The 26,248-nt window shown below is 42.5% G+C and overlaps 1 protein-coding gene across 6 annotated transcripts in view; it reads left to right on the top strand.

The window, feature by feature from the left end:
- The first annotated feature begins 2,931 nt into the window (after window positions 1–2,931).
- MATK (megakaryocyte-associated tyrosine kinase) overlaps window positions 2,932–26,248 on the top strand; it is a 29,674-nt gene continuing 6,357 nt past the window's right edge. Inside the window, exons 1-12 of one of the 6 annotated variants that reach the window (XM_026068962.1) lie at window positions 2,932–3,142; window positions 10,121–10,205; window positions 11,969–12,147; window positions 13,429–13,570; window positions 15,536–15,708; window positions 16,045–16,248; window positions 16,785–16,861; window positions 20,190–20,287; window positions 21,344–21,576; window positions 25,044–25,112; window positions 25,712–25,825; window positions 26,050–26,165. In XM_026068962.1, coding sequence (XP_025924747.1) covers window positions 25,104–25,112; window positions 25,712–25,825; window positions 26,050–26,165 — 239 coding nt within the window. In that variant the 5' untranslated portion in view covers window positions 2,932–3,142; window positions 10,121–10,205; window positions 11,969–12,147; ... (5 more) ...; window positions 21,344–21,576; window positions 25,044–25,103. Of the gene's footprint in view, window positions 3,143–10,120; window positions 10,206–11,968; window positions 12,148–13,428; window positions 13,571–15,535; window positions 15,709–16,044; window positions 16,249–16,784; window positions 16,862–19,869; window positions 20,288–20,757; window positions 21,119–21,343; window positions 21,577–25,043; window positions 25,113–25,711; window positions 25,826–26,049; window positions 26,166–26,248 lie in introns of those variants that run through there. The other 5 variants (XM_026068963.1, XM_026068961.1, XM_026068959.1 and 2 more) reach the window with 5 other exon arrangements.

Here is a 26,248-nt window from a genome sequence, read left to right as displayed (position 1 = left end):
CCCGGGCAGGCCCCGCCCCGCCTCGCCGCTGCCGGGGTGATGGCGGCTCCCGCGCCCCCCCCCCTACCCCCGGCCCTCAGGGCGGCTAAAATGGCGGCGGGGCGCCCGCCCCCGAGGCTGCCGGGCGGGCGGGATCCCGCTGGGGCTCCGCGCTCATCCCGTCGCACCGCTGCGGCGGGCCGGGCCGGGCCGGGCCGGGCCCCCCTTGGCCCGGGGCCGCTCTGGAGGGGTTCGGGTTCCGGGTGCCGGAGCTCCCTCTTCCGTCCGTTTCTGCCGCGTTCGGTAACTAGCTCCTGAAAGGTGTCCTGGCTTCTGCACTGCCCTCCCCTGCCGCCGGGGCAGCCTTCCTCCTCCCTGGCGTGTTCAGTTTCTTTACGTTCCCCTTCCTCCTTTAGGGTGTCGTGTTTCTTTCAGACCTCTGTTTTCCCTTAAAAGCCCCTTTCCCACCCGTTCCGTTGTCCTCGCAGAGCTTCAACCACCAGTCTTATCTTCTGTTTCTTTAAACAAAAGTTCTCAGCATCGTTCCAAGATTTTGGGGTACCTGACGTCCCAGTTCTATCTCCTTGTGGTTTGTAGTCCCAGACAGTGGTTTTTGCGTGCCAGACTCAAGGGCAGCTGTATCGCTCCACTGCGAGCATCCTCCCAAATAATGCTTTCTGGTTCCGCTTTTCTTGTAGTTCCCCTCTGCTCTTCTCGCTCCTGGTGTGCTGTGGTTCTCAGGAATTCCTTGGTTCCCACCCAGTCATCATTCCTGAGGGTAACTTCCTCCCCTGAGATCTGCTCTGATAATATCCASTTGTTCAGAGCGTTTTGTCCTCTCCAGAAGCTCTTTCTCCTGATTCTTTGTAGAAGCACGGAGTCATGTTTGGGATTTCACTTCCTAGGAATTACCCTCATTGTGGTTAGCAGCAAGTACTTGTTTCATTGTGCTGGTGCTGTCGTTTCACTTGTGAATTCTGTCACCTGGGGCATATTCTGCTGTTTCTTGCACTGCAATAAGAGAAGCCCCATTTTCTTCAGCTCTAATAACTAATTAAAATGTTGCACGGTGTTAAAATGCCCAAATACCAAAAATTGAGTTGTAAGCTAATGGCTTAAGGATACATGAAAATAACTTACTTGCTCTTTAAATTCGAGTCTGAAACAAAACTTGCAAGGCAGAAATTGAAAGGTTGTATTTCCTTTAATAGATATTCTATGGTAGCTAATTCTCATTTCGGTTCAATAATAAAGGGATTTGTTTCCTCTTGACTAACTCAGTCAAGAGTTGACARAGATCTGGTTATAATGATTTCTTCAGTAACATAATAGTTACTTTTTTTTTTAAATCAAGTTTCTCTACTTCTCGATATAACAAGAATCTACATCTGTGTTGCTGGAAGGGATAGGCTATCCTGTTAGTGGAATATAGTGTTATGTAGATAAAAATCCTTCTTTATAAAGCCCACGCACCATTCATGTAAGCATTTAGTACAAAGTTTGGAACCAAAACAACCTTTGCTTGTGTTGCGTGACATGGGCCTGGGCAGCCTGCTCTAGTTGGCCCTGCTCTGAGCAGGAGGTTGGACTAGGTGATTTCCAGAGGTCCCTGCTAACTTCAACCATTCTGTGATCTTTAGGCTGCTTTCTGTGTTCCTTTCTCGGAAACCACGTTAGCGTTTCCATGGTCTCTGTAGTTCTGTTTCTGTCTGTGTAATAGCACTTCTTCATCGCACAGGGATATTATGAGGGCATTAAATATTTAGATTGATGAGGCAAATGAGGATATAAAATGTAGCAAAAATGTAGCGTACTCTCATTTGTCTTGAGCATCCTTTTCCAGATGAAGCTGTGAATGGCTGTTTCATTTACGCACTGGGACCGCTTCTAGTTTATGTTGTTTAGGGGAGAAATGTCATAGGGTTTCAAGTGATAGATTTTTACCTGAAGGAAGGTGGTTTTGCATTATCTGCACAGTGGTTTGGAGATTCTTCGTAAAGCTAAGCATGAAATCTCTGTGCTAGATTTTATCCTGATGTGGATCGGTGGTGAGGATAAGGTTAATGTTAAAATGTAGTGGAGAGTTTTAAACATGTCACATGTAGTGTTCCTTCAAATATACTTGACTTAGTCCTCCATTGTCTCTGAAAGGATGTGACACTTTATAGTGCTTAAATAGCTATTAATTAAATGGTAATGGTCTTGTATTTGAAGACTGCTTTTGAACAGATAATACTGATCACTGTCTTCACAGTGGCAATAGCATTTCTATATATTTATAAAATATGTAGACATATACTGCATGTGCAAATAAATGTTGGGCTTTGAAGTTAATTACACAGTTAAGAGTGATATTAAAAAATGAAAGCTTGAATTTAACGACCCCTACAATAGCATCCTTTGGGCACATTCTTAAATGTGGTGGGTCATTGGAGAGCTCACTCTCTGGATGGTATGTTATGTGCTCCTTAAAAATGTTACTGCTGCAACTTTTAGCATGTTACATTTGCTTGAATTATACTTTGTAGGGCAAAGATGTAATAATGGACTAAGGAGTGAGATACATAAGTGAATGAGAAGATGCTTTAATAGTCCTACTTTGACTTAGTGCTGGATAAAACCATGAGTATTTTCTGCCTGTGGTACCCAAGGTGAAACTGTTTGTTGCTCCTCATTGTGTGCAATCTGTGCTACTGTTGTTTTCTTAGAGACCTGTGTTCTGGCTTCTTTCTGTGCTTATCTTGGCTCCAGTCTTCATCAGTTGCGACCTTAGCATTGTAGCACAGACTTGAACTGCAGTGTTGGTCAAAGTTTTTCCTAAGTTGACTGGCCTGCAGGGTGCTAGTAAAATGCAGTATTAGTTGATTCTGCATATGGAAACTGGGTCTGTTAAGTAAAACTTTGCGCTCCTGTGTATTTGTTTATATCTTTCATTTATTTCTCTTTTTACAGCACTCAGCCAGCTGCAGTTTAATCGCATCCAACCAGTGCAGCAAGCCATACGATACAGCAAACTCCTGCATGGCAAATCTTATGTTCCCACTGTCAGAATAATACAGCTGTTGCCTCTGGAGCACATCAGACACAGTGGGGACAGGAGTATGATTATGGAAGTCAGCAGCGGAAACCTATTCCCTAGCCTGTCATAACACCAAAGTTACAGGTATTAATCCATGGGCACTTCCTGGTTTTTTTTTGTTTGTTTGTTTTTTGTTTGCTTGGTAACCTATACTGACAGCATTTGCTCATGTTAATTGCGCAGTAAAGATAGTAATGGTTAAGATTGCTTATTCGCTGTGCGTCTAATCTTTAATTGAAAAGTCTCAGTCATTACTACCTTCATTTTTTTTCACGCCTACACATTCTGGCACTAAAATGTGCGTTTCAGGTGGCAGGATACCAAAAAGAAAACCTATTCGGGAACTTCCTCTGCTGCACAACAGTTTAATAGAGCTTTAATTATCCCTCTTTGGATATTGCTCTCAGATAACTCATTGGAAGTAACAGGCAATGTATCGGGACTAAAGTCCAAGCTTTGGGTGTAGTCTGTTGCAAGTAATTCTCAGGGGCTCTTCACAGAGAATTGTACAGGTATGGAAACTGAGTCAGAGAGGCTCATTAGGGTTTTGAAACCATTGAGGAAGTGCGACGGAATTTGGATTAGGGCTTCAGTAGGAGTCGGTAAGTAACACCCTTGTACTCAGTCATGCTGCTTTCTTGGATGTTAAAAGCATAGTTGTTCAGAAAATTTTAGAGGTAGTACTTTGATTTTCTCCCTGTCCCCCCTCCCTCCTCCCAGCCCTTTCTGACTCCTGGGTGATTTGCAGAAGGTACATTACTCTTTTAATAACTGGTATGTTATGGACGTTTACTGAGTTTGCATCATCTACATGTATTTCCTGGATTAAAATTAGGATTACTGATACTTTTCGGAGAAATTGGTTCCAGTCAGCTGTGGCTGTCTGTCTGTCAGAGCAGACTTAAGCCCTCCTGCTGCTGCTGTGCCTCCCCACCCCCCAAAAAAACCACTTACCTGTCCACCATAAAGATTTAGCTGCATTACAAAAAAAGGATGTGCTGTCCTACTTGTGAGGTGGTCTGTAGGAAGTGAGGGCTCCCAGTGAACTAAATTAGGAATTGCCTGCCTTGGCATGATATCAAGTTATGAAGATTTTGCAACTTCTTATTACCCATTCCAAAACTGACATATCTTTTAAATGTTGAACTTGCTGCTGTGATTTATCAACAGAAAGGTTTACTACATTCAAGTGTTTACTTTTGTCTGTTGTCTGTCAGAACTTTTTGCTGGCATGTTTCTTCCTTTACTTTTTACCATATTTAACTCAGAGCCTTAAGGTTAAATTTGCAGGCCTGCTTAAATGGTGCTTTTTTGTAACTGTAAAATGAGTGGGTATAATACAGAAATTCAGACTAATATCATGTAATCTCTGTAGCACTGTTTCTGCAGTACTGTCAGAATCATTTTATTGTTTCTTCTTCACCGAGACCGCTACCAGAGAGCAAAGTGCAGCTGATATCAGCATTTCCTAGGGACTTGTCTCAGAGTATTCTGTTCTCATGCTTTAAAGATAATGAAGTGAGTCATTGTCTTTACATCTCATGTGATTTATTATAGACATATCTCTAATGCTTTCCGAGGAAAAACAGATCTTTTGTTCTGACTTGTGCCTTTGAACTAGTAGGCTAGTTGGGAGTTTGCTTAACTAGGGAGTTGTTTTGATTTATTTTTTTAATCTATGTACTGAGAACACTTCAGCAGACAGTGGATCTTGTGGGAGCTTTTTGATTTTTCTTTTTATAGGTATACTTTGACATCAATAAAGAATAGATTCATCAGCASCTTTTATCTACATCGATGTGCCAGTGTTCTTTTCCTGAAAAAGTGAGACTTATCTGCACTGGTTGTAGATTGGTAGTTCTAATAAAGGAGTACATTTGGTGTCTTGAGGAAAAATTGTCAACTTTTGAAGCTTCAGGAATGTGGAAGACTTCCTAGACCAAGCCGTCAACACAGCTTGTATATTAACATCTCCAACCCATCCTGCTGTTAGCATTAGATTTACTTATTACCTGTCCATCTTTTGTCATGAAGATAGCAAGGTAAAGCTGTAACAAGAAGCAAAATAAAACAGGGAAATAAAGTTTAGGCATCTAGCCTAACCCAAAGGATATATTTGTAGGCGGAAGTATCAAATTACTGCCAAGTATAGAATAAGATATTTGAAGGAGGAAAGAATCTACGAATAACAGATGAAAGGACTGTGAACTGCTGAGTAGCTCAAGTCAAATGTAGACATATTTGTACTTGGATGGAAAATACTCATAATTCTTGCTAGACACTCCATGATAACAGAAGTGACAAGCCATTCTGCAAAGAACAGAGGGATAATAGGACAGTTTTCTACCTCCTTTAATAAATAAGTTTCTCAATAATAAGCCCTCATTGACTAACAGCAGGCAAGCAGCTTGGCTGTGGTGGCAACTTTTCTCCTGATCCACACTAATACCGGTGACAGCAGGTCTATAGATCTGATGACTTAAAGGAAAAACATAGCTGCCTCTCCTTCTCACTCTGAGACAAGATTCTCGATCAGGACTGCGAAAGGGCCTGAGGGTGACAGGGGTGATCAAAAGCATAATATAGCTTCAATAGCAAAGATGACTGAGTGGGCTGGGACTCCTCGACCTGGTAGAGATGATCTAAAGTGGATATTAGATGTTTACAGAATCTGAAGTGGCATGAAGCAGCTGGATAGAAAGTGACTGTTACTTGTCTCTTCCAGTATAAGAAGCCAGATCTTCAAATGAAGCTAGTAGGAGCTAGTTTCAAAGCAAACAAGAGGTGATGGTTCTCACAATGGATAGTAGGTCTGCAAAAGTCCTTGCTTACAGATGTTTTGATTGCAAAAAGCTAAAGGGGAAAACAAGGAGACTGAGCAACTAGTAGAGAGAGGTATTAAGGGTTTCCAGTGGACGGTTTGTGTCAGACTTGGGATATTCTTGGAGCTGATAGAGGCTGAGGGAGGTTGTGAGGGAGTATTATTTGTTTGACCTGTTCTACCTCTTCCCTGGGCGTTTGCTTACAATCACCACTGGAGACAGGATACTGTGCTACGTAAACCTGAATGTTCTTATTGCCAGATGATATCTTTCTGACAGATTTTACCCAGTTGTTTTATCACTGAAAGATTTTTCTTGTTTTGTAAGTGGGCTTCATTTTGCTCAAGTCTCTGTCTTACGTGTATGCTAGTCTAGACTCCCTCTGTAGGTAACAGAAAGCAATTGCTAGGATGAATTGCCTTCTGGAGATGCTTATATCTCTGACCGGTCAGAACAGACAGATTTTCTTGATGACTAGTATGTCCTTTGTCTGGTGACCAACAGCTATTTAGGGTGCTTGTGAGTTTGATTTGATCTGCCACTGGTCAGAAGTCTGCAGCCCTTAGGCATCTKTCAGGGTAACTAAATGACTAAAGATGTTGTTGTATGTCGTACTGATCTAAGTAAAGACTGTTTTTCTAGGGGTGAGTGTTCCCCCCCCTCCCTTTTTTTTTTTCCTCCAGTCTAATACAATGTATTTCAGTCCATAATAAATATCTCCGGGTATTGCTATTAATGAATTGGCTTTGACTTTTCTAATGAATTTCAGGGTGATGCTTTAGCCTTCAGCATGTTATTTGTCTCTTTTAAATGGTGAAAGATCTTTCTAATTTAAGTGTTCCAGATCTAGTTATTTTTCTAGAGAGTCAAAGTAACCAAATCTTCCCACTGCAGGAATATCTGTCATACTAGCAACAACAATGGATTTTGTATGTTTTAAAGAGGTCTTGTGTCTTACTTCAGAAACTGGCAACATACGCTAATCTTGTGGTGACTCAGCCTGAACACCATATGGAATCAGAATGAGACCCCTCATGGGAATGGATTAAAACTGCCCACTTGTTCAGAGCGATTGCCAACGCTTCCTGCTTTTTCCCCTTCCTCTCCAGCTGATGTTCTCCTAGAGTAAGCACTGTTAGCCTCCTTCCATGTCGTTCCCTGCCAGTACCACCAAAATGTCATTAAATGGTTTTTTTCCTATAAACAGTCTTGTTATCTAACTATTTTAGAGACAGACATCAAGAAATAAAATCTGTGAATTGTCTGCTGTCTGCCAAGTCAGTCAATTAAACCCCCCCACACTTTTTTTTAAATGAGCAACTAGCATCTGGAAGTAATTGTGAGAGCAAGTAGTATTAGCCAGTACCTACTCAGCTGCAGTGTACTGCCAGGGATTTGTACTCCCCACCAAATGAGTGCTGCTGGAGCCCAGCATTCCTGTATTCTGTATGTATGTGTTTTATTTTAAAGTTCTTGCAGTATGGGTGAATTTAGAGTGGGTTCTCGAATGTATGACACCTAAATACTAGGGCCACCACTACTTCCTGTGGTCATGGAAGGAGATGAGCCTCCTACTCAGAATTTCCTTCTGGAAAAGCCTCTTTCCCTCTACTAACAGAAAGAGAATAGCTTCTTCAGTCTGTTTCATGCCAAGTGTTAAATTCTCCTAAATAGGCTATTTTTAATGCATTTTCTAAAACTGTGAAAATAAACTATGGAAATCATTTTCATGTCATTTGTTTTGTATGTTTATAAATAGAAAACATAACTTACTACTTCATAATTATGTCTCCAAACTGTATTTGAAGTGACTTGAATGCATAAGTAATATTTTTCCTATTTCCCAAGAGAATATGATATGAACTGTTTTACATATTCTTCATGAATTCCTTGATGTTATGCTAGAAAGTGATATTTCTATCACTGTTGGATATCCTAAATGAAACTGTTACAGAACTAGTATTTGAACTTTTTAATGGGTTATGTAGATTAACTCATTCCATTGTTAGTTTCTTTAAAAAAAAAAAAAAAAAGATTTTAAATAGGTACACAGAGATTGTAAATTGTTCCTCAAGCTTCTGGGCATGTTTGTGCGTTAAAAAATAAATAAAGAATAGCCAACAGTGTATCCATAACTAAAAATGTTAGATAACTTTGTTTTGTAGAAGAGGCAAGAAGTGATTCAAAACTGACTCCCATTTTGCTTACTCATATTTTTTTCTTCTGATACTTATTTGGTAATGAGAGAAGCTTTTTCCTGCAGTTGAAATGTAAATATTTTGATGATAAAGGCAGTTTTCTCTGCCTACTAGAATAAATATGTGCTGTTTTGAATTTCTTGTTCACATATTTCTAAAATTTCTTCATGAAGTTTGTTCTTCAGTTAAATTTGACATGYTCCATACTTTTTTCAGTGCTTGATTATCTTTGACTCTATTTTCTCATGTTTTTCAAATCTCCTTTAACAGGTCTTCAAGAAGTAAAATAGATAAAAATAACTCCTTTTTTATGAAGTTCCACTTAGTTATTCAGTTGGGGGGTTTTTTGAGTGCTACAAATCTGTAAAGTAAACCTGGAAACAGATACTGTGTGGACTGGACCTTTTCCCCCCCCCACCCCAGGAAATGGAAATAAGGCTGTGTTTGGAAGATCCAAGAAGTATAAAATTCCTGTTTAAAAAAAAMCCCTAAGTTTTCAATTTTAAAAATATATTTTTAGCATTCAAACATTTGAGTCTAAATTTGGGCCTTGTGACTTTCAACAGGAATGGCTTTGAAATGTTATGTGTATTTCTACTCTGAAAAATACTAAATTTACAAATTTAATCTGATGCATCAGATGTTCAGTTTTACAAATACAGAAATATTCTCTTCTGCAAATTCAGTCTGAGCTCTTAAGAGCCTAGGTAGAACTGAGAACAATCTGTAATACTTCAATAACTTTGATATGTGTAGTCCTGTCTAATGTATCTTGACCACAAATATAAAGAATTTCAGTATGACCCATAAATACTGGTTTCTTCCTCAGATTAAGGAATTCTCTCTTCTTGCAAAATTAGAGCTTCTTCCCAYGCATTTACAACACTTTCCTATTCCTTGAGGATATAATAGCAGCAGCGCTTGTTCAGAACCACTCCAGAACAAAAGAAATATTACCCTGCAAAGTGATAGTACCTTGTCAAAGCAAGAAGTTAAAAGCCTTTTAAGGCAAATGCTGGGTTTAATATCAGCACTGATCATTCTGCTCTTTTATCAAGGTGTCCTACCACTGTTAGCAAGGCAAGGATTTTTCCCAAGATAAATGGGGCTCTTGCCACAAGCAAGTCTCAAAGATGACTGTGACAGCAACCTCTGATTTACCTTTTAACCAAAGGTACCAGGGACAGATTGTTTGGTTGAATGTTCATTGGCTTGATGTTGGCCTTGAAGATCTCAGTTCCCTTACCTAATGTAAAGAGTATCAAAAGTATTTCCACTTTCCTGTATCCCTCTATCTTAATCCCAAAGGCTTATGCCGTTTCTCTGGAATGGCTTACATTGGCTACCTGACATTAGGAACATGTTCTATTTTACTAAAACAATGAAAAAAACCTAGAAGGATCTCTCTCTCCTTTTCTTTSTGAGGCCTTGCAGACACACTTTCTTATTAATATGGACTTTTAGTAGTACTTCGTGGCACTTCAGTATGACTAAAATTTAAGGCCATTGGCTTTAAAGAAAGAGCATCTGCTGCTTCAGCAAAGCAAGCCAGAGTGTCTGAGTTGTTAAAACAGTGTTCTTCAGCTCTGTGGTCCGACAATCAGTGGAATGCAGTTGTCTGCTGAAATAGTGTAGGCTATTTAGGTATGGTATATTTAGATGTTCTAGCATCTCCAGTCTCTGCAGAGCTCATTATAGCAGAGTTCAAACATGGCTTAAGCTCTGTTTGCATTTGCTTGCTGCTATCAGTATTAAAAGAGCTGTCTTGAAAGAAGTGTCTTGCTCCTGTGATCATACAAGGGTCACAGGACATTTTTCTTAATGGATACTTACCTTCAGTTTTATTTTTGGGATATCTTTAGTCCTGCAGCTACAGGAAAGCCATCTCCTCTTTTGTGTGTGTGCCTTTTTTTTTCTTCAGCTGTTTCTTATTGATGCATAAAACATCTTTCCAGTTTTAACTAGTTTAAATGAAAGTTTGGGAATAGATCTTCTGGTGTACCTTCTGTTCTGCAATTGGTGATTGGTGTCTTTGATTTCAGGCATAAAATGAAGTCAGCTGTCCCCATGGATGGATGTGTGGAAGCCCCCCCAACTGAATTCCACTATGAGAAACAATACTTACAGGTAAGGGGAAAAATTCCCTCTCTATTACTCTGTCAGCTTACTACTATTAATCTGAATGGCAGCTCATTTCTTTTTCTTCTGCACAAGAAGAAAGCCCTATTAACTAGGCTTTTCATCACTTGAAATACTTTAGTCGATCTCACTTTGAAACTTTCTTCCCAAACTAATTTGTGTATATATATATATATATATATATATATATATATATATACGAATGATCATATGAATAACATCCTATTATCAACAATCTCCAGTCTTCTTTGACAAGTGTTTGAGTGGTAGAAAGAGAGGTAACTGTAACCATCTATAAACACAGAGTAGCCGTCTGTCTTTTTGCAGGAGGGTGACCTTACAGTGGTTTCATGCTAAATCCTAATAAATAGTTGGATAACAACCCCCTTCCCACTCCACTCTTAACAAGATAAGGCACTAATTCCATCTTAACTGCTTGGTAACCTGCAGGATGTTGGTGTAGGTTTTCCAAGTTTTGAGCCAAACAGATTCTAAGCATTGGGCTATTCTCATGAAAACTATGGTTTTCAGTATCCAGTGCAAAATTACTTTATTTGCTGCAAATAAAGATGTAAATATATTGGTACAAATACTATTGATAGTTGAAATTAAAACAAAACAGTACTAAACATACCACCACCATTATTCCCAACTCAGTCTCCAGCCCCTTGCTGCCTGTTGCTTTTCCACAGCTGTTTTCCAGACAGTTTACTTGTGTTCCTCCATTTAAATGTTTATCACTCCCTGCCTCTTTCTTTCATGTCCTGCTCTTGAACTGGACTTCTTAATCTGAATATACAGTTGCAGAACTGTCTGCTGGCTGAATTTTGAGTTTGAAATAACTGGGGTGCTCTCTGTTCCTTTTTCTTTGAACTCACTGGGTTGAAGTTCCAGTAATCTAACAAATTCGCTAAATAATCGTACAAAATGTATTTACTTCTTTTTTAAGATCTAATCTGGCATTCAAGATTGTGTCTTCATTAACTTGTTAGCCTACTGGTCAGTAACACAGTGTCCAACTTCATTTAAGGTGATGCCACCCCTGGACTCGTGAGGACAGCTGTAATGTATTTTACTTTGTGGTAAAATGAAATAGGAATGCTATCAGAGTGCTATGTCTTACCAGAAGAGTATAATCAGATAGCAAGAAGTAATCACATTTAAAACTCTTACAGATTTTTTTTTTTAAAAGGAAACTTATGATGTGCCTGTAAACCGCCTGACCTTCTTGAACTTCTGTCTACATTAGTTACAATTCTTAGTCATTGCCTTACAGAAGACTTAGACATCTAAGAAGTCTGGGCAACAGGAGCCTTAATTCTTTGTATTTTGTAAGATGACATCCGTCTAACCAAATTCATATGCATACAATATAGGCACCGTTATCTAAACCAGCTGTGTTGGGTGTGCTCAACAGTCACAAAGATCTAAACTTTATAATTGGACCAAGTGGATTCCTTTGACTGTATGTGAGCCTTGCAGCCAAGGCTACATTGACTGCATAAAGAGCCTAAAATGAAGAGGTTATATGTGCCTGCCTGCAACAGTGTAAGGCACTAAAGGAGAGATTCATCTGACTCTTATACTTTGAGCTTTTTAGACATCGCAGGTTTGAATGTGACTCTGAAGTGAGTATTTTTTCATCTGTTTCAGGAAATCTTCCATTTTTTTCAGAGGGCACTTAGTGTTTCGGTGGAAAAACAGTACCACCATTGAAAGGGAAATGAATGTGTTGCCCTGTTTGATTGCAGATTTACCAGGAACACTTAGAATGACAAAAGCACAAAAAGAAAGAAGCTGTTCAGAAGACAGGAAACCAAGGAAACAGTGGCCCCCGCAGGGTTCAAAACCAACTTCAATGTGAGCTCTGTGATGTCTCTTGCGCAGGAGCAGGTGCATACGCAGCATGTATCCGGGGAGCCATCAGAAGGTGGGATGAGTCTTGTAGAATTATGGACATGGCAGAGCATGCTTATGTTCTAGAAGTGTGTACAGCACTTAAAAGACACTTAAGAAACATTTTTGAAAGAAAAATTGCAATAGAAATGCATACTTTAAGATTTCATTTACTGCAGTAAACAGATTTTGGATATCCAAGTGTGATCTGAGCGTAAGGTTGTTGCTCAGCTTTGCCGTATGAGCCTCTGCTGAAACTGTGATCTTGCTGAGAAACATAATAGTTTAAAAAAGTGTTTTCAGCAATGTTTTTCTCTAAACTTATGCTGAAGTAATGTTACAGTTAACAGGGAAATAACTCTCTTATAACTTTCAAAAACAGCATAAGCATAGCAGAATCAAGTCTCACTTGTATTTCTTAAATTATTTCGCAAGTGAATTGTTTTTTTCTGACTGTTTGAGCCAATGTCTCTTTTTTTAAAAAAAACTTCTGCTCTAAGTGTTCCATCATCTTTGTACACACTCCTTTAAGTCTCATCTTAGTTACGGCTGTGAAAATATCTGAGCACAAGAATTGTCAAGTTTTTCCTTTGGCTTGGGGAGGAGACTGTATATTTTCCTGAGAGATTCTTGTGTGGTGGTTTAGAGTTGTCTTTACTGAAGTTCTTCTCTAATGACTATTTTTGTACCAAAGTATTTACAGCAAGGTTCCAGTATTTACTCCTCGCTCTCTAGAAAAATTTTTGTTTGTGAGATCAGCTCTGCCTCTGAAGTTAGTTTCCCCCATTCTTTGTAATTTGTTGGGCCTAGAAACTGTTATATGAATAAAAGTAGCTGACATTGTTTTTGCAGGGTGCAAATAAAGATTCAAGGAGAATCTTAAGCTGCTTTTTCTTGTGAAAGGCATCTTGCCATACCTTCTTTCTTACCGAAAGAACTTACCTCTCTTTGCAGAGATCCTATCTTTGCAATGAATAACTTTTTTAATGTTACCTTTTGGGCATTGCTGCAGCCTCAATGTGAGGCTGATGAGCAAAAGCTTTCACGTGAGTAATGAAGCAAAACTTTTTAGCATAGACATTGATTTTTTTTTCTGTTGCATTAGAGATGCAAAGTTCACTAATAAATTTAATTGCAAACTATCAGCTGCTATAATAGCTTCTGTAGTGACAGGGAATAGAACGAGTGGGAGAAGACTTTATGGTGACAAACAACTGACATTTTAATAATATGAAGGATTTTTGACTTAGTACTATTAAGGATTTCATCCTAAATAGTAAAGAATCAGATTACTAATCCAATTTTCTTCATTCAGAGTTGAATAAAATATAGGAAACATGCAGCAATCTGGTGGAAGAGACTGCGATGAAACTAGAAGCAGAGCTGTAACTGTCTCTGGTAATACACCTGAAGGGCTATTGGATGTACAGCCTGTTTTACATAACCACATAGAAGAGGTAACGTCTTTCCTCTCAAGATAAATTGCTTTATGTGACGCTTTCAATTTAAGACAGACTGATCATGATTTTTTAATTTAACTGAATTTATTCCATGCTCTCTTATTTCATGTACAATTACCTTACTCTGAATTTCAGATACACATTTATCGTCCTACATGCTAGGTTTTTTTGTCCACTTTTTGTGCCGCTAAATACTGTTTGCAGTGCTGTGCCAGCTGTTGAAACACTTAGATTGTTTCTATTGTTAATATTTCAGTAATTCCTGAAAACATTACCTTGCTTTTAGTTATGTAACTGTATGGTGGCATGGGTAGCTAATTGACTAGATACCTTAGAGTAGCAGGGAGTAGGTGGGTGCTGCAAGAAGTGGTAATGATCATTCAAGGGAGTGTACTCGGGTGCTCTATGGACTCAGGAAAAACTATTGTAAGAAAGTTTTTGGTACTAGATGATTGTTATTTCATATGAGCTTTAAAATGAAGTGCTACCCGTTTACAGTGACAGATATTGTCTTGACACTATATATGGGTGAATCATGGTCTAGTTAAATCTGTATGTGGATTTTTCAATTATCTTTCTAGAACTCTTTGCAGTTCAAATGAGTATTGCCTTCCCCTCCTGTCCTGAAAGCTATGTAATGTTGCTGTGAACTATTAAATAGCTGTTGTACATAACTCAGTGAGTGGACACGATTTTAATAAGGATTAAATATGTGCATAAGTATTTGCTTGTGAAAGTACATTCTGGTGAGAAACTCCTAAATGCAAAATCATTGTTAGCCTCATGGGTAATAATCCTGAACAACATGTTTTACATCTCAGGTAGGAAATGATGAAGGAAAGTTATCCAATTTCATTGTAAGGTCTGTGAGTGCAGTTTCAATGATCTTAATGCTAGGGATATGCATGTGAAGTGGTGGAGGCTCAGGCTGCAATACAAGGTGTGAGTGGAGATGTTTTTTCACTGTGCTTAGCTAAAGTGATACTGGTTAGTAGAGGCTTTAAGCTCTGTTCTGGAAATAGCAAAGGAGAGCACTAGCTTTTGCTTTACTTTTTGAATGTAAAACATGATACAGATGTAGAAGAGAGTAGGGTGAGTTAAAGTAGTCCATCCCCATCCCTTCCCCAAATTCCAATTGGGAAATTTTCCAATTAGATCATGTTGTTGAGGCTTTTACATATTATTTTTGATTTCTGAGAGAATCTTGCTATTCTCATGAATGTTTAATGTGAGTGACTCACATTCGGGTGATGGTTTTCTGCATTTTTGTCAATGCTTACTCAGTAAACATTGGCTTGTTTCAAAAGTGAGAGGAAATATCTTAGAGATCTTCAAAACGTAGCTCTCATAACTTTTTATTTCATCAGGGTGAATTACTTGCACACCCCAAAAATATGTATATTTAGACTTGATCACCAGTTCAGTCTGTGTTCATGAGTATGCTGTATTTCAGTTGTTTCAGTATAAAGCTGCTGAACAATCATGTGTGATGATTAATCTAGCAGAATTAGCTTCCTATCCCTGCCTGTGCCTCATGCCAAAGGTTTCCTGAATGCAGTGCAGATGAGGTGCATACCATCATTTTCCCTATCACCACTCTGGGAAGAGTTTTGTCTCCTTTGGCTTAAGTGGAGGCAACAGTCTAGTTAATGCTTTACAGAGCTCATGTCCATCCAGTGCTTGGGCCCTGTGGGTAGGTAGGAGTCTGTCTGACATCTCTCTAGGACATGTTTATCCTACAAACCCAGTAGAGAATATGTACTCTACTTCTTCCCTTAAATATAACAGCTACATCTAGAATTTCCCTTTTCTTTTTTCAATGATACCTAGAAGTTCACACTTGCAAACCAGGTTTAATTGTTTATTATTTAAGTAGCAGACTTTTTTTCTTGTATTGCTGTTCCATTGATGTGATAATATTGAAATTTTTTTCTAAAATGCTTTGTTTTGATTTCCTTATAGAAGAAAGAATCAAGACAAAGATCTTCCTGTTGAGAGAAAACCCAGTAATACAGCTTAGAAAATGCATGTGGTGACAACAAAGAAGCAAAACCAAAAGGATGTGATAGAGACGTAGAGAAGAAAAGCAGCATTGGCCGGTGGAAAAGAAGCAAGTTATCCGTTACAAACAAAAGGTAGACACTTTCACGGTTGCCTTCATGGCCTGTTACCTAGCTCGTAGTTGTCATTAAATTGTTTGAGTAATGCAGATTCAGGACACCATATGGAGTTTTTTGTCCTTTGTTTTTAAGAGAAGTCTCAAATTCCATAACTTTGTGCTCAGTCCTGATAATCTAAAGTTTGATTGGTTTGTCACACATTTTTACATGAGGTAAAGCAAAATTCCAGAAGTACTGAAATAGTTTTTAAATTGAATTTTTAGTTTTTTCCCCTGAATTTCACTGTTAAAAACCTGACTGAAGCACATTTATTTTGTGATGTATTTTCTTTCTTATTTCTTTCATTATCAGATGAACATGGGCTGGAAGATCCCCACTGGAAAACTAAGTTGGATGTTTTGGAGACTGTGACCAGTAAGGAATGAGAAGATGTCACAGCCAGTGCACAAGTAGAAAAGAATAATAGCTAATATCTATTAAGAAGGACACTTCGGTAAATGTTGCTGTGAGTGGTGTACTGGAGATCTCCACAGCAACTAACACTTCTAAGCTACTGTGAGTGAGATGTGGTCTGCATTTTATTAATGTATTTCTATCATTAATATCACCAGAAATCATGTTGATGTTGCTCCCTTTTTTTAATAAAGGGGTTCACCAAAGTGAACTATATTTCAATTTGCAGTCCAGTTGTCTTTAAATGAAATGTTGATTGTTTTGCATAGTCATCCTCAGCTTGATATGCAGTAGGAAAAAGGATCATTTACATACATTTTTCTTTTTTATTAATGCTTAAAATGTGCCTGACCATATTGTTTCTTTGCAATGATAGCACTGACTTTCTTGACCAATACTGAATAAGCAAACATTAAAATTCTATAGCTACTGATGTTAAATATGAGGAAAGAGAATAGAGTATTAGATTGAATTACAAGCAACTGCTGTGTAGCCAGGCTTGCCTGGAACTTTCATGGCCAAATGCAGAAGTTTGTTTTAGAAATTTAAATTAACAGCACATGGAACAATTTTACAAGTACAGTCACTCTGAACTTGCATCTCTGCCCTAACTATTTATTAACAATGTTGCTTGTTAGGAATGAAGTAGGAAATGCTGTGATAGTCCAATGTTACGACTGCTGCAAGATGTACTTTCTTCATCTGCTGTATCTATGTAAGTTAAACTCACTTTTTTCATTATAAAAAGAGGGGAATTATTTCAGGCTAGATCATGTTTTCTAGAAGACTGCAGCTTATTAATTGCACTCTTTTTCTTGCTTAAAAAAAAAAAAAGCACACACAACACTTCCCCCCCACAAAACCTTAAACCCCACAGAGGTTTCTGACTATAATACACCTGGTCCAAAGCTCATCGCATCATCCCTAGAAGGACTTCAGTAGATTTCAGCTTGGATACAATATCCTTGGTTCTGGTTTTCAAAGTAGTGGTCACCTTAGCTGTAGGTGAGTGTTGAATACCTTTCTGCAATATAATCCTAGTTGCTATGTATTGGTGTAGATGATGGTGATCTTCTAAATAACTTTACTTTCCAGCTCCCATAGTTCGTGCAGGAAGAACTGAGGACATCTGTGCACTTCCTTCCTACTGCTCTCTTCATTCTATTCAGGTTCTTGCCATTTTATCTCCTCCTTCTCCTAGCATGTTTTAGAAATGCTGGCTTTCAGAAAAATATGCAGATACTTGGAATGGACCCCTTGCCACCTTCTAAAAATACATTTAATGCACGCAATAGAAAAGAAGAGACAGCTGAAATGGCAGAGGGCAAGGGAGATGGGAAGGAGGACAAAAAGAGAAAGGTGCTGCCTAACAGTGCTATTGCATTTGTAAGATAATGTTCACATGGTTCCAATTTTTATGAGTTTGTTTCAGTCTGTTTGACAATTTTAATAACTCTTTTCTTTATATAACATACTGTAGATAATTTTAAATTGTACTCTATAATCACTACAGAAATTGCACCATTCCTTAAGAGTGAAGTTGCCTATAGCAACAGTTCCTTCCTTTCTGTTATGTCTCCTTCCCCTCCCACTCTCTCTCTCTAGAAGAAACTCTTGCTGCAGTAAGATAGGTAGACAGAGGCAAATACTATTAAAAAAAACCTCTGGTGTTTGTCTGTGTGGCATACAAAGCAAAGCACGAGCTCACTGTGTTTATTCTTTAGATATTTCTGTATTACTTTAGATTTCCAGCCTGGATCAGGCAGTTTCTAGCTTGATCTGAAGCGGCTGAAATTGGCATAGGGTCTTTCCCCTTTTGGGGGGGGATCTTGCACTTTGTGGGCTCCCAACTAGGAGCAGCGACATGAGTGCTGAATTGTACAGACATGCGTAATTGCTTGTTTGCAAAAACTGACCAACCACATGTGTGAAGGATATCCTGTGTTGTGGCTTTAATGCTTATCTTGTAATGCTACGGAAATGCTATGGAAAATGGTAAAATGGAGAAACATAAATGAAGCTGCACACTTTTGTTCTRTATGATGTTGCCAGTTAGCTAATGGATTGTCACATTCTTCATACTTATGTTTCTTCACTTAAACTTCACTTTTGAAATATCGATTCATATTTTTTCAGGCTTTTTGGAGTATTTTGAACCACTGCTTTTTAGGACTTACTGAAGAATTTATTTCTAGGTTGTTAGTTTATCATCAAATCCTTCTTCCTTGAAAGTATGTGTGTTTTGGGGGGTAAAGCAGGTTCTGTTTAAACATTCTGGCTTAAGAATTATAAATGGAACAAAATTACATATTTGAAGAGGGATGCACTTAAGTGCTTCTGTAGTTGTTTAAACAGATACATTGTGTTTAACCAGTACTGTGCCATTTTACTGAACTAAATATTACTTAGCTAACTGGCTCTGCTGGAGCTGCTGCCATCCATCCTGTACATCTGTGCAGTCGAGGTTCCATAACCTCACATGGATGGAAGCCTTGATTCTGATCTACCTTTTGCTGTACGATTAACCTCATCTGTTGCTGGTAAATCAGAAAGATTGGGGAGTGTGCAAATTGGTTCATGTGCAGTTTCTAGCCTTTACATTGGTCAGAGCAGAAAAGAGGATACAACAGTGCATCAGCTCCAAAGAGCTTCCCTTATTAGAAATTAGGAAGTAAAAACATTAAACACTGCTACAAGTACCACAAGAACTGAAAGAAGAGTCACTAGTGCTAAAAATAAGAGTTTAACTGATGCGACAGGATAGTTGACTTGGATGCCCATAACAACCAAGAACCCAGATATGGAACATCCCTGTAAGTGCTGTGCGTCACCCCTTAGTCATGACCCATAAGCACGGACACTGCAGCAAGGGCCTGGTGCTGCTAGATAAAACAGCTGCCAAAAGCCAGTGCAATGAACTGAGGCTGTCAGCTGTAACAGCCCCTCTTCCACTTGTCCCTTGAGCACAGGGACAAGGGCTTTCGCACAAAATCTGCTTTCTCACTGGGGTGTAGATTTGTGCAAATGCCACCTGCTCTCTAAGGGTTTAGTGAAAATATCTCTGCTGTCTACACTGCTCCTGGCTGGGGGAAGGAGGGGAACCCTTCTTGGAACAGTCAGTCTGGCTCCTGCAGCCCGCTTGGCTGTGGGATTGCTGTGCAAGTAGCGTAGGGGTGTATAATGTCATTTGGACCTTGTGTTGTATCTATGTTCTATAGTTGCCTGTTGTAAGCAGGGTAAGATAAAGCAGTGTTTAAAGGTCCAGTCCTTCCCTAGGGTAAAATACCCACTTAAATGGTCCTCCCAACATCACTGTTGAGTTGGTGGTATCACTGGTGAGAAGTTTGGGTCTAAATATAAAAATCTCTAGCTTTAAAAGGGAGCATTTAAACTTAGTGATGTTCTTTTTAAATGTCTGAAGTTGGATGTCAAAAACTGGGATAGCCTTCCTGTGCTGCCTTTATGAACAGCAGAAGGAAAGCAGCACTGCTGGGATAGCTTGGCTTACTCAGGGTTGGCATCTGAAACCAGGTCAGCTGCATGGCACTCCGGAGGTGCCTGTTTTTTCCCTTGGCTTTAGGGAAGCCAAAGGTGATGTGGATCCTTGGCTTTAGACACTAAAAAGAGAGGTAAAACAAATCCCCTTAGTTGACATGGAGGCAAGGTAGGAAGAGTTGTCTGCTTTTGTGACATGTGCCACCATTTTCTGATTTCCTTTTAAAGGCTTGAAATGTGGGGCAGATTTCTCAGGCTGAGAAGTTGTTGCATTTCTGATGAATCCAACTGTATTGTCAACTTGGGGACTGAAGAGAATTGAGTAGGCAAAGGAGAGCCCACAGGCTCTGGACTGCTAGTACCCAAATTTGTGCTGAGAAAGGAGCTGCTCTTCTCTACAAAATGTGTTGCTGTTCCTAATAAATATTGTTACATGTCCTTCCTCCTTCCTGCTCCAACCTGTGCTTCCTTGGATAACTTGCATCCTTTGTGTTGCTGCTCCTTTTAGTCTCAACATGAATGACGGTGCTCAACAGTTTGTTCTGTAGGAAGTTGTGCTTGTGACTGTGCGAGCCCTACTCCCTCTGACCCGAGGGAAGGATGCCAGAAGGAAGACTGACAAGCAGTTAGAGCTTCAGCCTGGGAGGTGAGAAAACCTTTTTCCCATACTATTGCAAGCTTACCCGGGAATTTGGAAGTGCTGCAAAATCTTGCTCTTTTGGCTCTTGCTCTTGGATATTTTAGAGGTATCTGGGAACTCTGATTCAACTGTATAAAACTTTGAGTAGGGCTGTGTATTAAAGAAGGGAAAACGACAGTTCTGAGGAAGCCTACTGGGAGATGTGAGGAATTGAGATGCTCTGGCTTCATTCTTGAACAAATATATGTTTATTTCAAAACTGCCTTTTCCCTTGAATTGCCAGTATTTTTAAAGTATTGAACACCACTTTATTTATAAATAAATAATAAAATAAAATGAACTGTGTTTGCCTGAAATCAAGTTTCTTTTTTTTTTTTTTTTACCATTTTGGTCCTAGCGACATCAGTATTCTGGCAGTAACAGGAACTAATTCTTGGCTTATTTTGTTCAGAAAATTGGTAATGTTGAAGGTTAGGGCAAAACTGGGCTCCACTTTTCTGGCTGGTTTGAGTTGCAGAGGCAATTATTCCCTCTGCTCCAGTTGCAGATGCTGGAGGATATAGATAAGTCCCTGCTGTTTGACGGCGTTGTTCATTTAAGGATCTCTCTGGGCTTTGCAATTACCCATTTCAGCCTGTGATGTGTCTGTGAGTGGTTTTCGTCCCATATAGAGTGGGCATGGCGTGTGCACGCTCCTGGATCAATCTCCCCTAAGTCTCACACAAGTTGGTGCTGAGACAGTATTAAACATCAGGAACTGTGGTCTCACTATGTCCTTTCCAGAGTCTCTCAGTCTCCCTGGAGAGCGGCTGCCAGTCACAGTCACCTGCTACTCAGGTAGATGCTCTGATTATGGTAATCAAGGCTGTACCAGCAAATCTCCCTCTATTTGCATAGCTGATCATTAATTTTCTGTGAGTACTACACAATGCTGTAGGATGTGAGATCTGGCAATGCCTCTTCTAGCGAGGGTGTGTTCTTGTGCTATCAAAAGGTAGAAGTCATTTTGGGATAAGCTTTGTCAAATAATGAGTCATCTCTGATTAATGTTTGACTATACAGGCGGCAGGCACTAGGACCTCCAGGACACTCTGCATCTGCAGCGCTAACCAGAAGAGAAATCAGGAAATAACGCAGTGGCTCTTTCTGGGAGCATGTCCTTGAAAATAAAGCTTTGCTGCTCCATATGAAAAGGGATTTATTCTCCAGGAATTCAGGGATTTGAGTCCAGGCTTAGCCGTGAGCAGCCCTGAGACGACGTTGCCCCCAAGGCCTTGCATGGACATTTCTGGGAGGTAAGTGCAAAGGTCTGTTAGAGTTGTTGAGAGCAGGTGACATGTCATGTCTGCTCTGCTGGTGGAGAGATGACTGTAGCGTTAGTGTTGTGGTTGGTGGGGTAAACAGCCAGGTGTCACCTGTTCTTCAGCAAATGAACTACACTGGGCATTTGTCTAAGTGACCCTTTAGTGCGATGGGGTGTCTTGTAAAACAGGGGAACTTCTCCAGCTTGTATTTCAAAGGTGTGTGCGCAATATATCCGGCTCAAGTTTCAGTGCAGAAGTGCAGTCTGCCAACATGTGTGCCCTCTCGTCTACCTCTGTACAGTTGGGTCATGGTAGCTCTTCAGCTGGAGTAACTCTGTGCCCTGGAAACAAGCCTAAACTCTTCTGTTCAGGGTCAGGGAGATTCAGTTCTGAAACTCATGGTATTTCTGTACTTCATTGCAAATATTCAGATTAGCTGGTTAAATTGTGGAATACCTTCAGAAAAAGGGGGTGGGGGTAGGCAAATGTCTCCTCCTAGGCTTTCTGCCCATGCATCCTACTTGTGGGAACATACATTCTAGTGGTGGGAACTGCACGGACCAAACATCTCCAAATACAATACTTGCTTTACAACAAGGTACATAAGTGGCACCGGAAAGAATGACTCACCTGCATGCTAGCTGGTGTCTGGGCTGACGTACCAAAGGGTCACCAGGTCTGCCCAGGGACAGGTATCCGTTTGGGGGTGTGTATCTGGTGGTGTACCTCTCTTAGCCCTTGCAGTGGCTCAAACCAGGCTCACCAGATGTGCCAGCTGGGAAGAGGGGTAAGACATGCCCGTAGGTGCCTAGCACAGAGCACCTGGGCCACCTGCAGCCCCCACGCATGGAGGCAGAACTGAGCAAAGAGCTGTTGCTTTGCACCGGAAATGACTGTCCTGGAGGAGCAGAAAATGAAGGAAAACTACCAGGGCAGTTATTGTCCCTCCTAGATGAGGTGGCACATCCCTCCTCAGTACCGCAGAGGGAACCTGTCCGTCCCTCCTGTGTGTTCCCACAGAGGCCTGGGTTGCACTGCAGCAAGGGGTATGGAGCAGATGCCCGTGCCCAAGTGGTCCTCACCCATGCTGGATGTGTTACACGCAGCTCCCCTGCATCCCAGCAGGCTGTGGCTGTGTCTCTGGGAGAATATGCAGGGGGCTGCTGGCTTTGTGTCTCGACCCGAAAGCACCTGCAATACGCCTGGCACAGATAGGCTGCAGGACAAAAGGATGTCTGTACCAGCTGAAGATGGCTTCTGGAATAGAAAAAACTGCTGGCTACTAATATTAGTCTTGAAACAGCTGCAGTTGTCCCTTTTTGTGGCTCTTCACTTTGTTCTGGATTCTGGCTGATGATGGAGGGAAGCTGGCATGGTAAGACCTCGCATCCTTGCAGTCACTGAGACAGGCTGGGTTTTACCACTTGTGATGCAGAGGAGTGACCGTGACTCACCCTGCAAAAGAGGAATAGAGCAAAGACACTCATCTCTGCTCCAGGGAGCTGACTGAGCCCCCGCACCTCTCCCAGCCGTCTGGGGTGTTGCCTCCCACCCCTGTTCAGTTGGATGCCAGAGGCGTCACTGTGGGAGAAGTAGAGCCTGGCTCCTGGAAGTGAGAGCACTTGTCGACCGGTGCGGGGAAGCCTGACCTTGCAGTCAGGGATGGGTACACCACCCTGGCAGCGCCCTGGAGAGGAAGGGAAACAGAGCTGAAGGGAGAAAGGCCAACAAAGCAGGGGAAACATCATCCTTGTTGGAAGCTTTCAAGCAACAGTAGATTTTCCCAGCTGGATTTTCTGGAGAGAGGTGCAGGTAGCATTGGGTCCCAGCCACACATTGCCAGGCTCTTGTGCTAGCTGAGCACCAAGAAGATCAGTGCACAAATAAAATCACTTCCTCCTCCTCACATGTTCCTGTTCTTTGGAAGCTGATGCTTCTCTGGCCATTTTGAAGTCTTGAAAACAGAGAGAAGCACTGCGCTCCTGGGATAGATTCACACTTTCTAGTGCTTGGGTAGGAAGGAGTAAGGTGGGCACAACTCAGCTTCGCCTACGTGGAACGTGGATCTTGTCAGATAGCGTCTCTTATAAAGCCTGAAGCATGTGAGTCATGTGAATGCGTGAGAAATCCTTATCTTCCTTTAGAAAAGGAAAGAAAGCATCTGCTTTGCAGTGATGGAGAGAAATTTAAACCAGCAAAACGGAGCTGGAAGAAGAGCTCTGAAATCAGAAGAAAATGTAAGGAACCCCCTACTTTATTTTTAAAAGGCTGGTGACTTTTTTTCTTTTTTGGATGATGCCATGAACTGGGGAGCTACTGGGCCCAATGTGCTCCCATCCTGTTGTGGGTATAGCGGACTGGGCAGTGCCATAGCGAATGCAGTCCAGTATGCTGGGCTGTCCTGTGGCACAGCTGTCCCCTCGCCAGCCTGCCAGGCCATATAGCTCTGCCAGCACRGGGGCCGTGCAGGGTCTCAGGGCTGTGCCGCCTGGCTGCCTGGGAATTTCCCTGCACATGAGCAGGGGGCTGGGGAGCCCTCAGAGGGTCCCTGCCACCTGAGGTGGCAGATGTGCAGTGGGGGATTCCCAGAGTGATGAGTTGGTGACAGGGAGCCCAGGGGCCTGCAAGGTTGTCCCACAGCCCAAGGATGTGACACTCCTGCCTTGTCCTAGCTTAACCCATCAACAACCCTGCTCCAGGCAGCCCTGATACAGGATCAGCTGCTTGATGCATCCCATGTCATTAGGGCCCCTGTAGCTGGCGCGTGTTCCAGCCCCAGCTCTCGTGACCCTGATGACTGGGAGCTGCTGAACCAGGAGGTAAGAAAGCAAGTTCCTGGTAAAACCGCATTCCCCCGGGCCCTGCAGTCGCTGTGATGGCCTCATGTAGCGACAGCAGCACCGATGGGTGGTGAAACGTCTCTTCCGTTTCCTACCCTGCTCTGGGGCTGTGGTAGGTTTTCCTGACACTTTAAGCTGGGGCCAGGAAAGAGCCCGGGGGGGGGCCTCCAGAGCTGAGGCACAGCCGTGAACTCACACCCGAGGTGTGAACACACAGCGGGGGCCAGGACACTTGGGTCCTGTTCCCATGCGGGACTACATGAGCCTCGTCAGGGTATGCACGGCACAGGGAAGGCTGGCAGTGCGCTCTGAGGAGCTCTGGGCCTTTTTCTCCCTCCCCGTAGTGCTGGGCTGGCCCAGGAAATGGAGGGCCTTGCGAGGAGCTGTGCTGGGCCGTGCTGGCCAGGACGGAGCCTGCGGGGAAGGCAGGAGCAGCCTGGGACAAGGCCAGCCGCAGGGCTGCAGCTCGGTTCCTGTCACTCTGCAGGTTATTGGCTCTGCAGGGAGACCCCATGGGGCATGTAGCCCTGTTAGGACATTCACTGGGGAGGTTCTGCTCCGGGGAGGCAGCCTGGCTCCCCCAGGCCCCTGCAGCCCTGTTTCATTTCTTCTCTCCAGGTGACGACCACGTTGGGAGAGAGGACAAGGAGTTGCTGATGCACTGACGACCCAGCCAGCATGTCTGGGGTGAGTGGAGCTACCCCGATGCAGGGGACAGGTCCTGAAAGCGGGTGCCTGTGGACACTGCCCTGTACGCCCCACTTGCACTTGGGTGCATGAGCACAGGCTGGCAGTGGCACGTGGGTGCAGCCCCAGGACTGGGGAACAAATCCCCTCTGAGCTGGCCTGATGCTCCACTTGCTCCCTACTCTGCTCTGCCTGGGCTGTGTCCAGCCTTATTGCTCTTGTAAGACCAGCTCCCCCTGTCCCTGCTGTCCCCAACCTGCACAAGGAGCTGACCTACCTGGGATGTGCCAGTGTCCCAAGCCTGGACAAGGGGGTATCATCCCTTCCTGGGCTGGCACAGGGATGCCAGCACTTCCTCTGCCAGCATCAGGGTGACCTGTCGCCCTGGAGCACAGCAGGGTGCAGGAAGGGTCAGCTGGGCAGCAGGCTTGTGCCCTGCACCCCTTGCCCCCGCTGCAACTGGCATGTGTCTCACATCGGTGGGGCAGTTGCCCTGCCTAGGGGCTCAAATGGTCCCTGAGGCTGGCCCTAATGGCTGTGGGAGGCAGAGGGGGCATGCCAGCTCACTGTCCCTGCTCACACTGCCTTCTCCGTTGCAGAAACACTGGGCCCCAGGGACACAGTGCGTCACCAAGCATGACCACACCAAGCCCAAGGCCCGAGAGCTGGCCTTCCACAAGGGAGACGTGGTCACCATCATCGAGGCTGTGGAGGTGAACTAACGGGGGCACAGGGAGACGGTGCCCTGGGAGGGGGCTGGCAGCAGCCATGCATGGAGGGGAGGCAATCCCAGTAATGTCAGAACTTAGGCCAAGCTGCCAGAGCTGGGTCCCCCCCTTCCCAGCAGGAGCCAGGGGCTGCATGCAGGTCACTGCTTTCCTTCCCTTGCACCGGCCAGCTGTGGCACTGAGACCGACTCCCCTTCTCGCCTTGCCAGGGCAAGGGGTGGTACCGCGCTAAGCACAACGACACCGGGGAGGAAGGGCTGCTGGCGGCCAGCGCGCTGCGGGAACGTGGAGCCATCCGGGCAGACCCAAAGCTCAGCCTCATGCCGTGAGTACAGCCAAGTTCCACTGGGGTCCCATGGATGTTGGGGACCGGCAGAGCCCCTGTGGACCTGCTCAGCCTGCAGGCTT

Source organism: Apteryx rowi, unplaced genomic scaffold (genome assembly GCF_003343035.1).
Source record: "Apteryx rowi isolate R43461 unplaced genomic scaffold, aptRow1 scaffold_283, whole genome shotgun sequence".
Classification (NCBI taxonomy): domain Eukaryota; kingdom Metazoa; phylum Chordata; class Aves; order Apterygiformes; family Apterygidae; genus Apteryx; species Apteryx rowi.
Note: the sequence above shows the minus strand (reverse complement) of the source record. Positions and strands in the feature narration are given on the sequence as shown.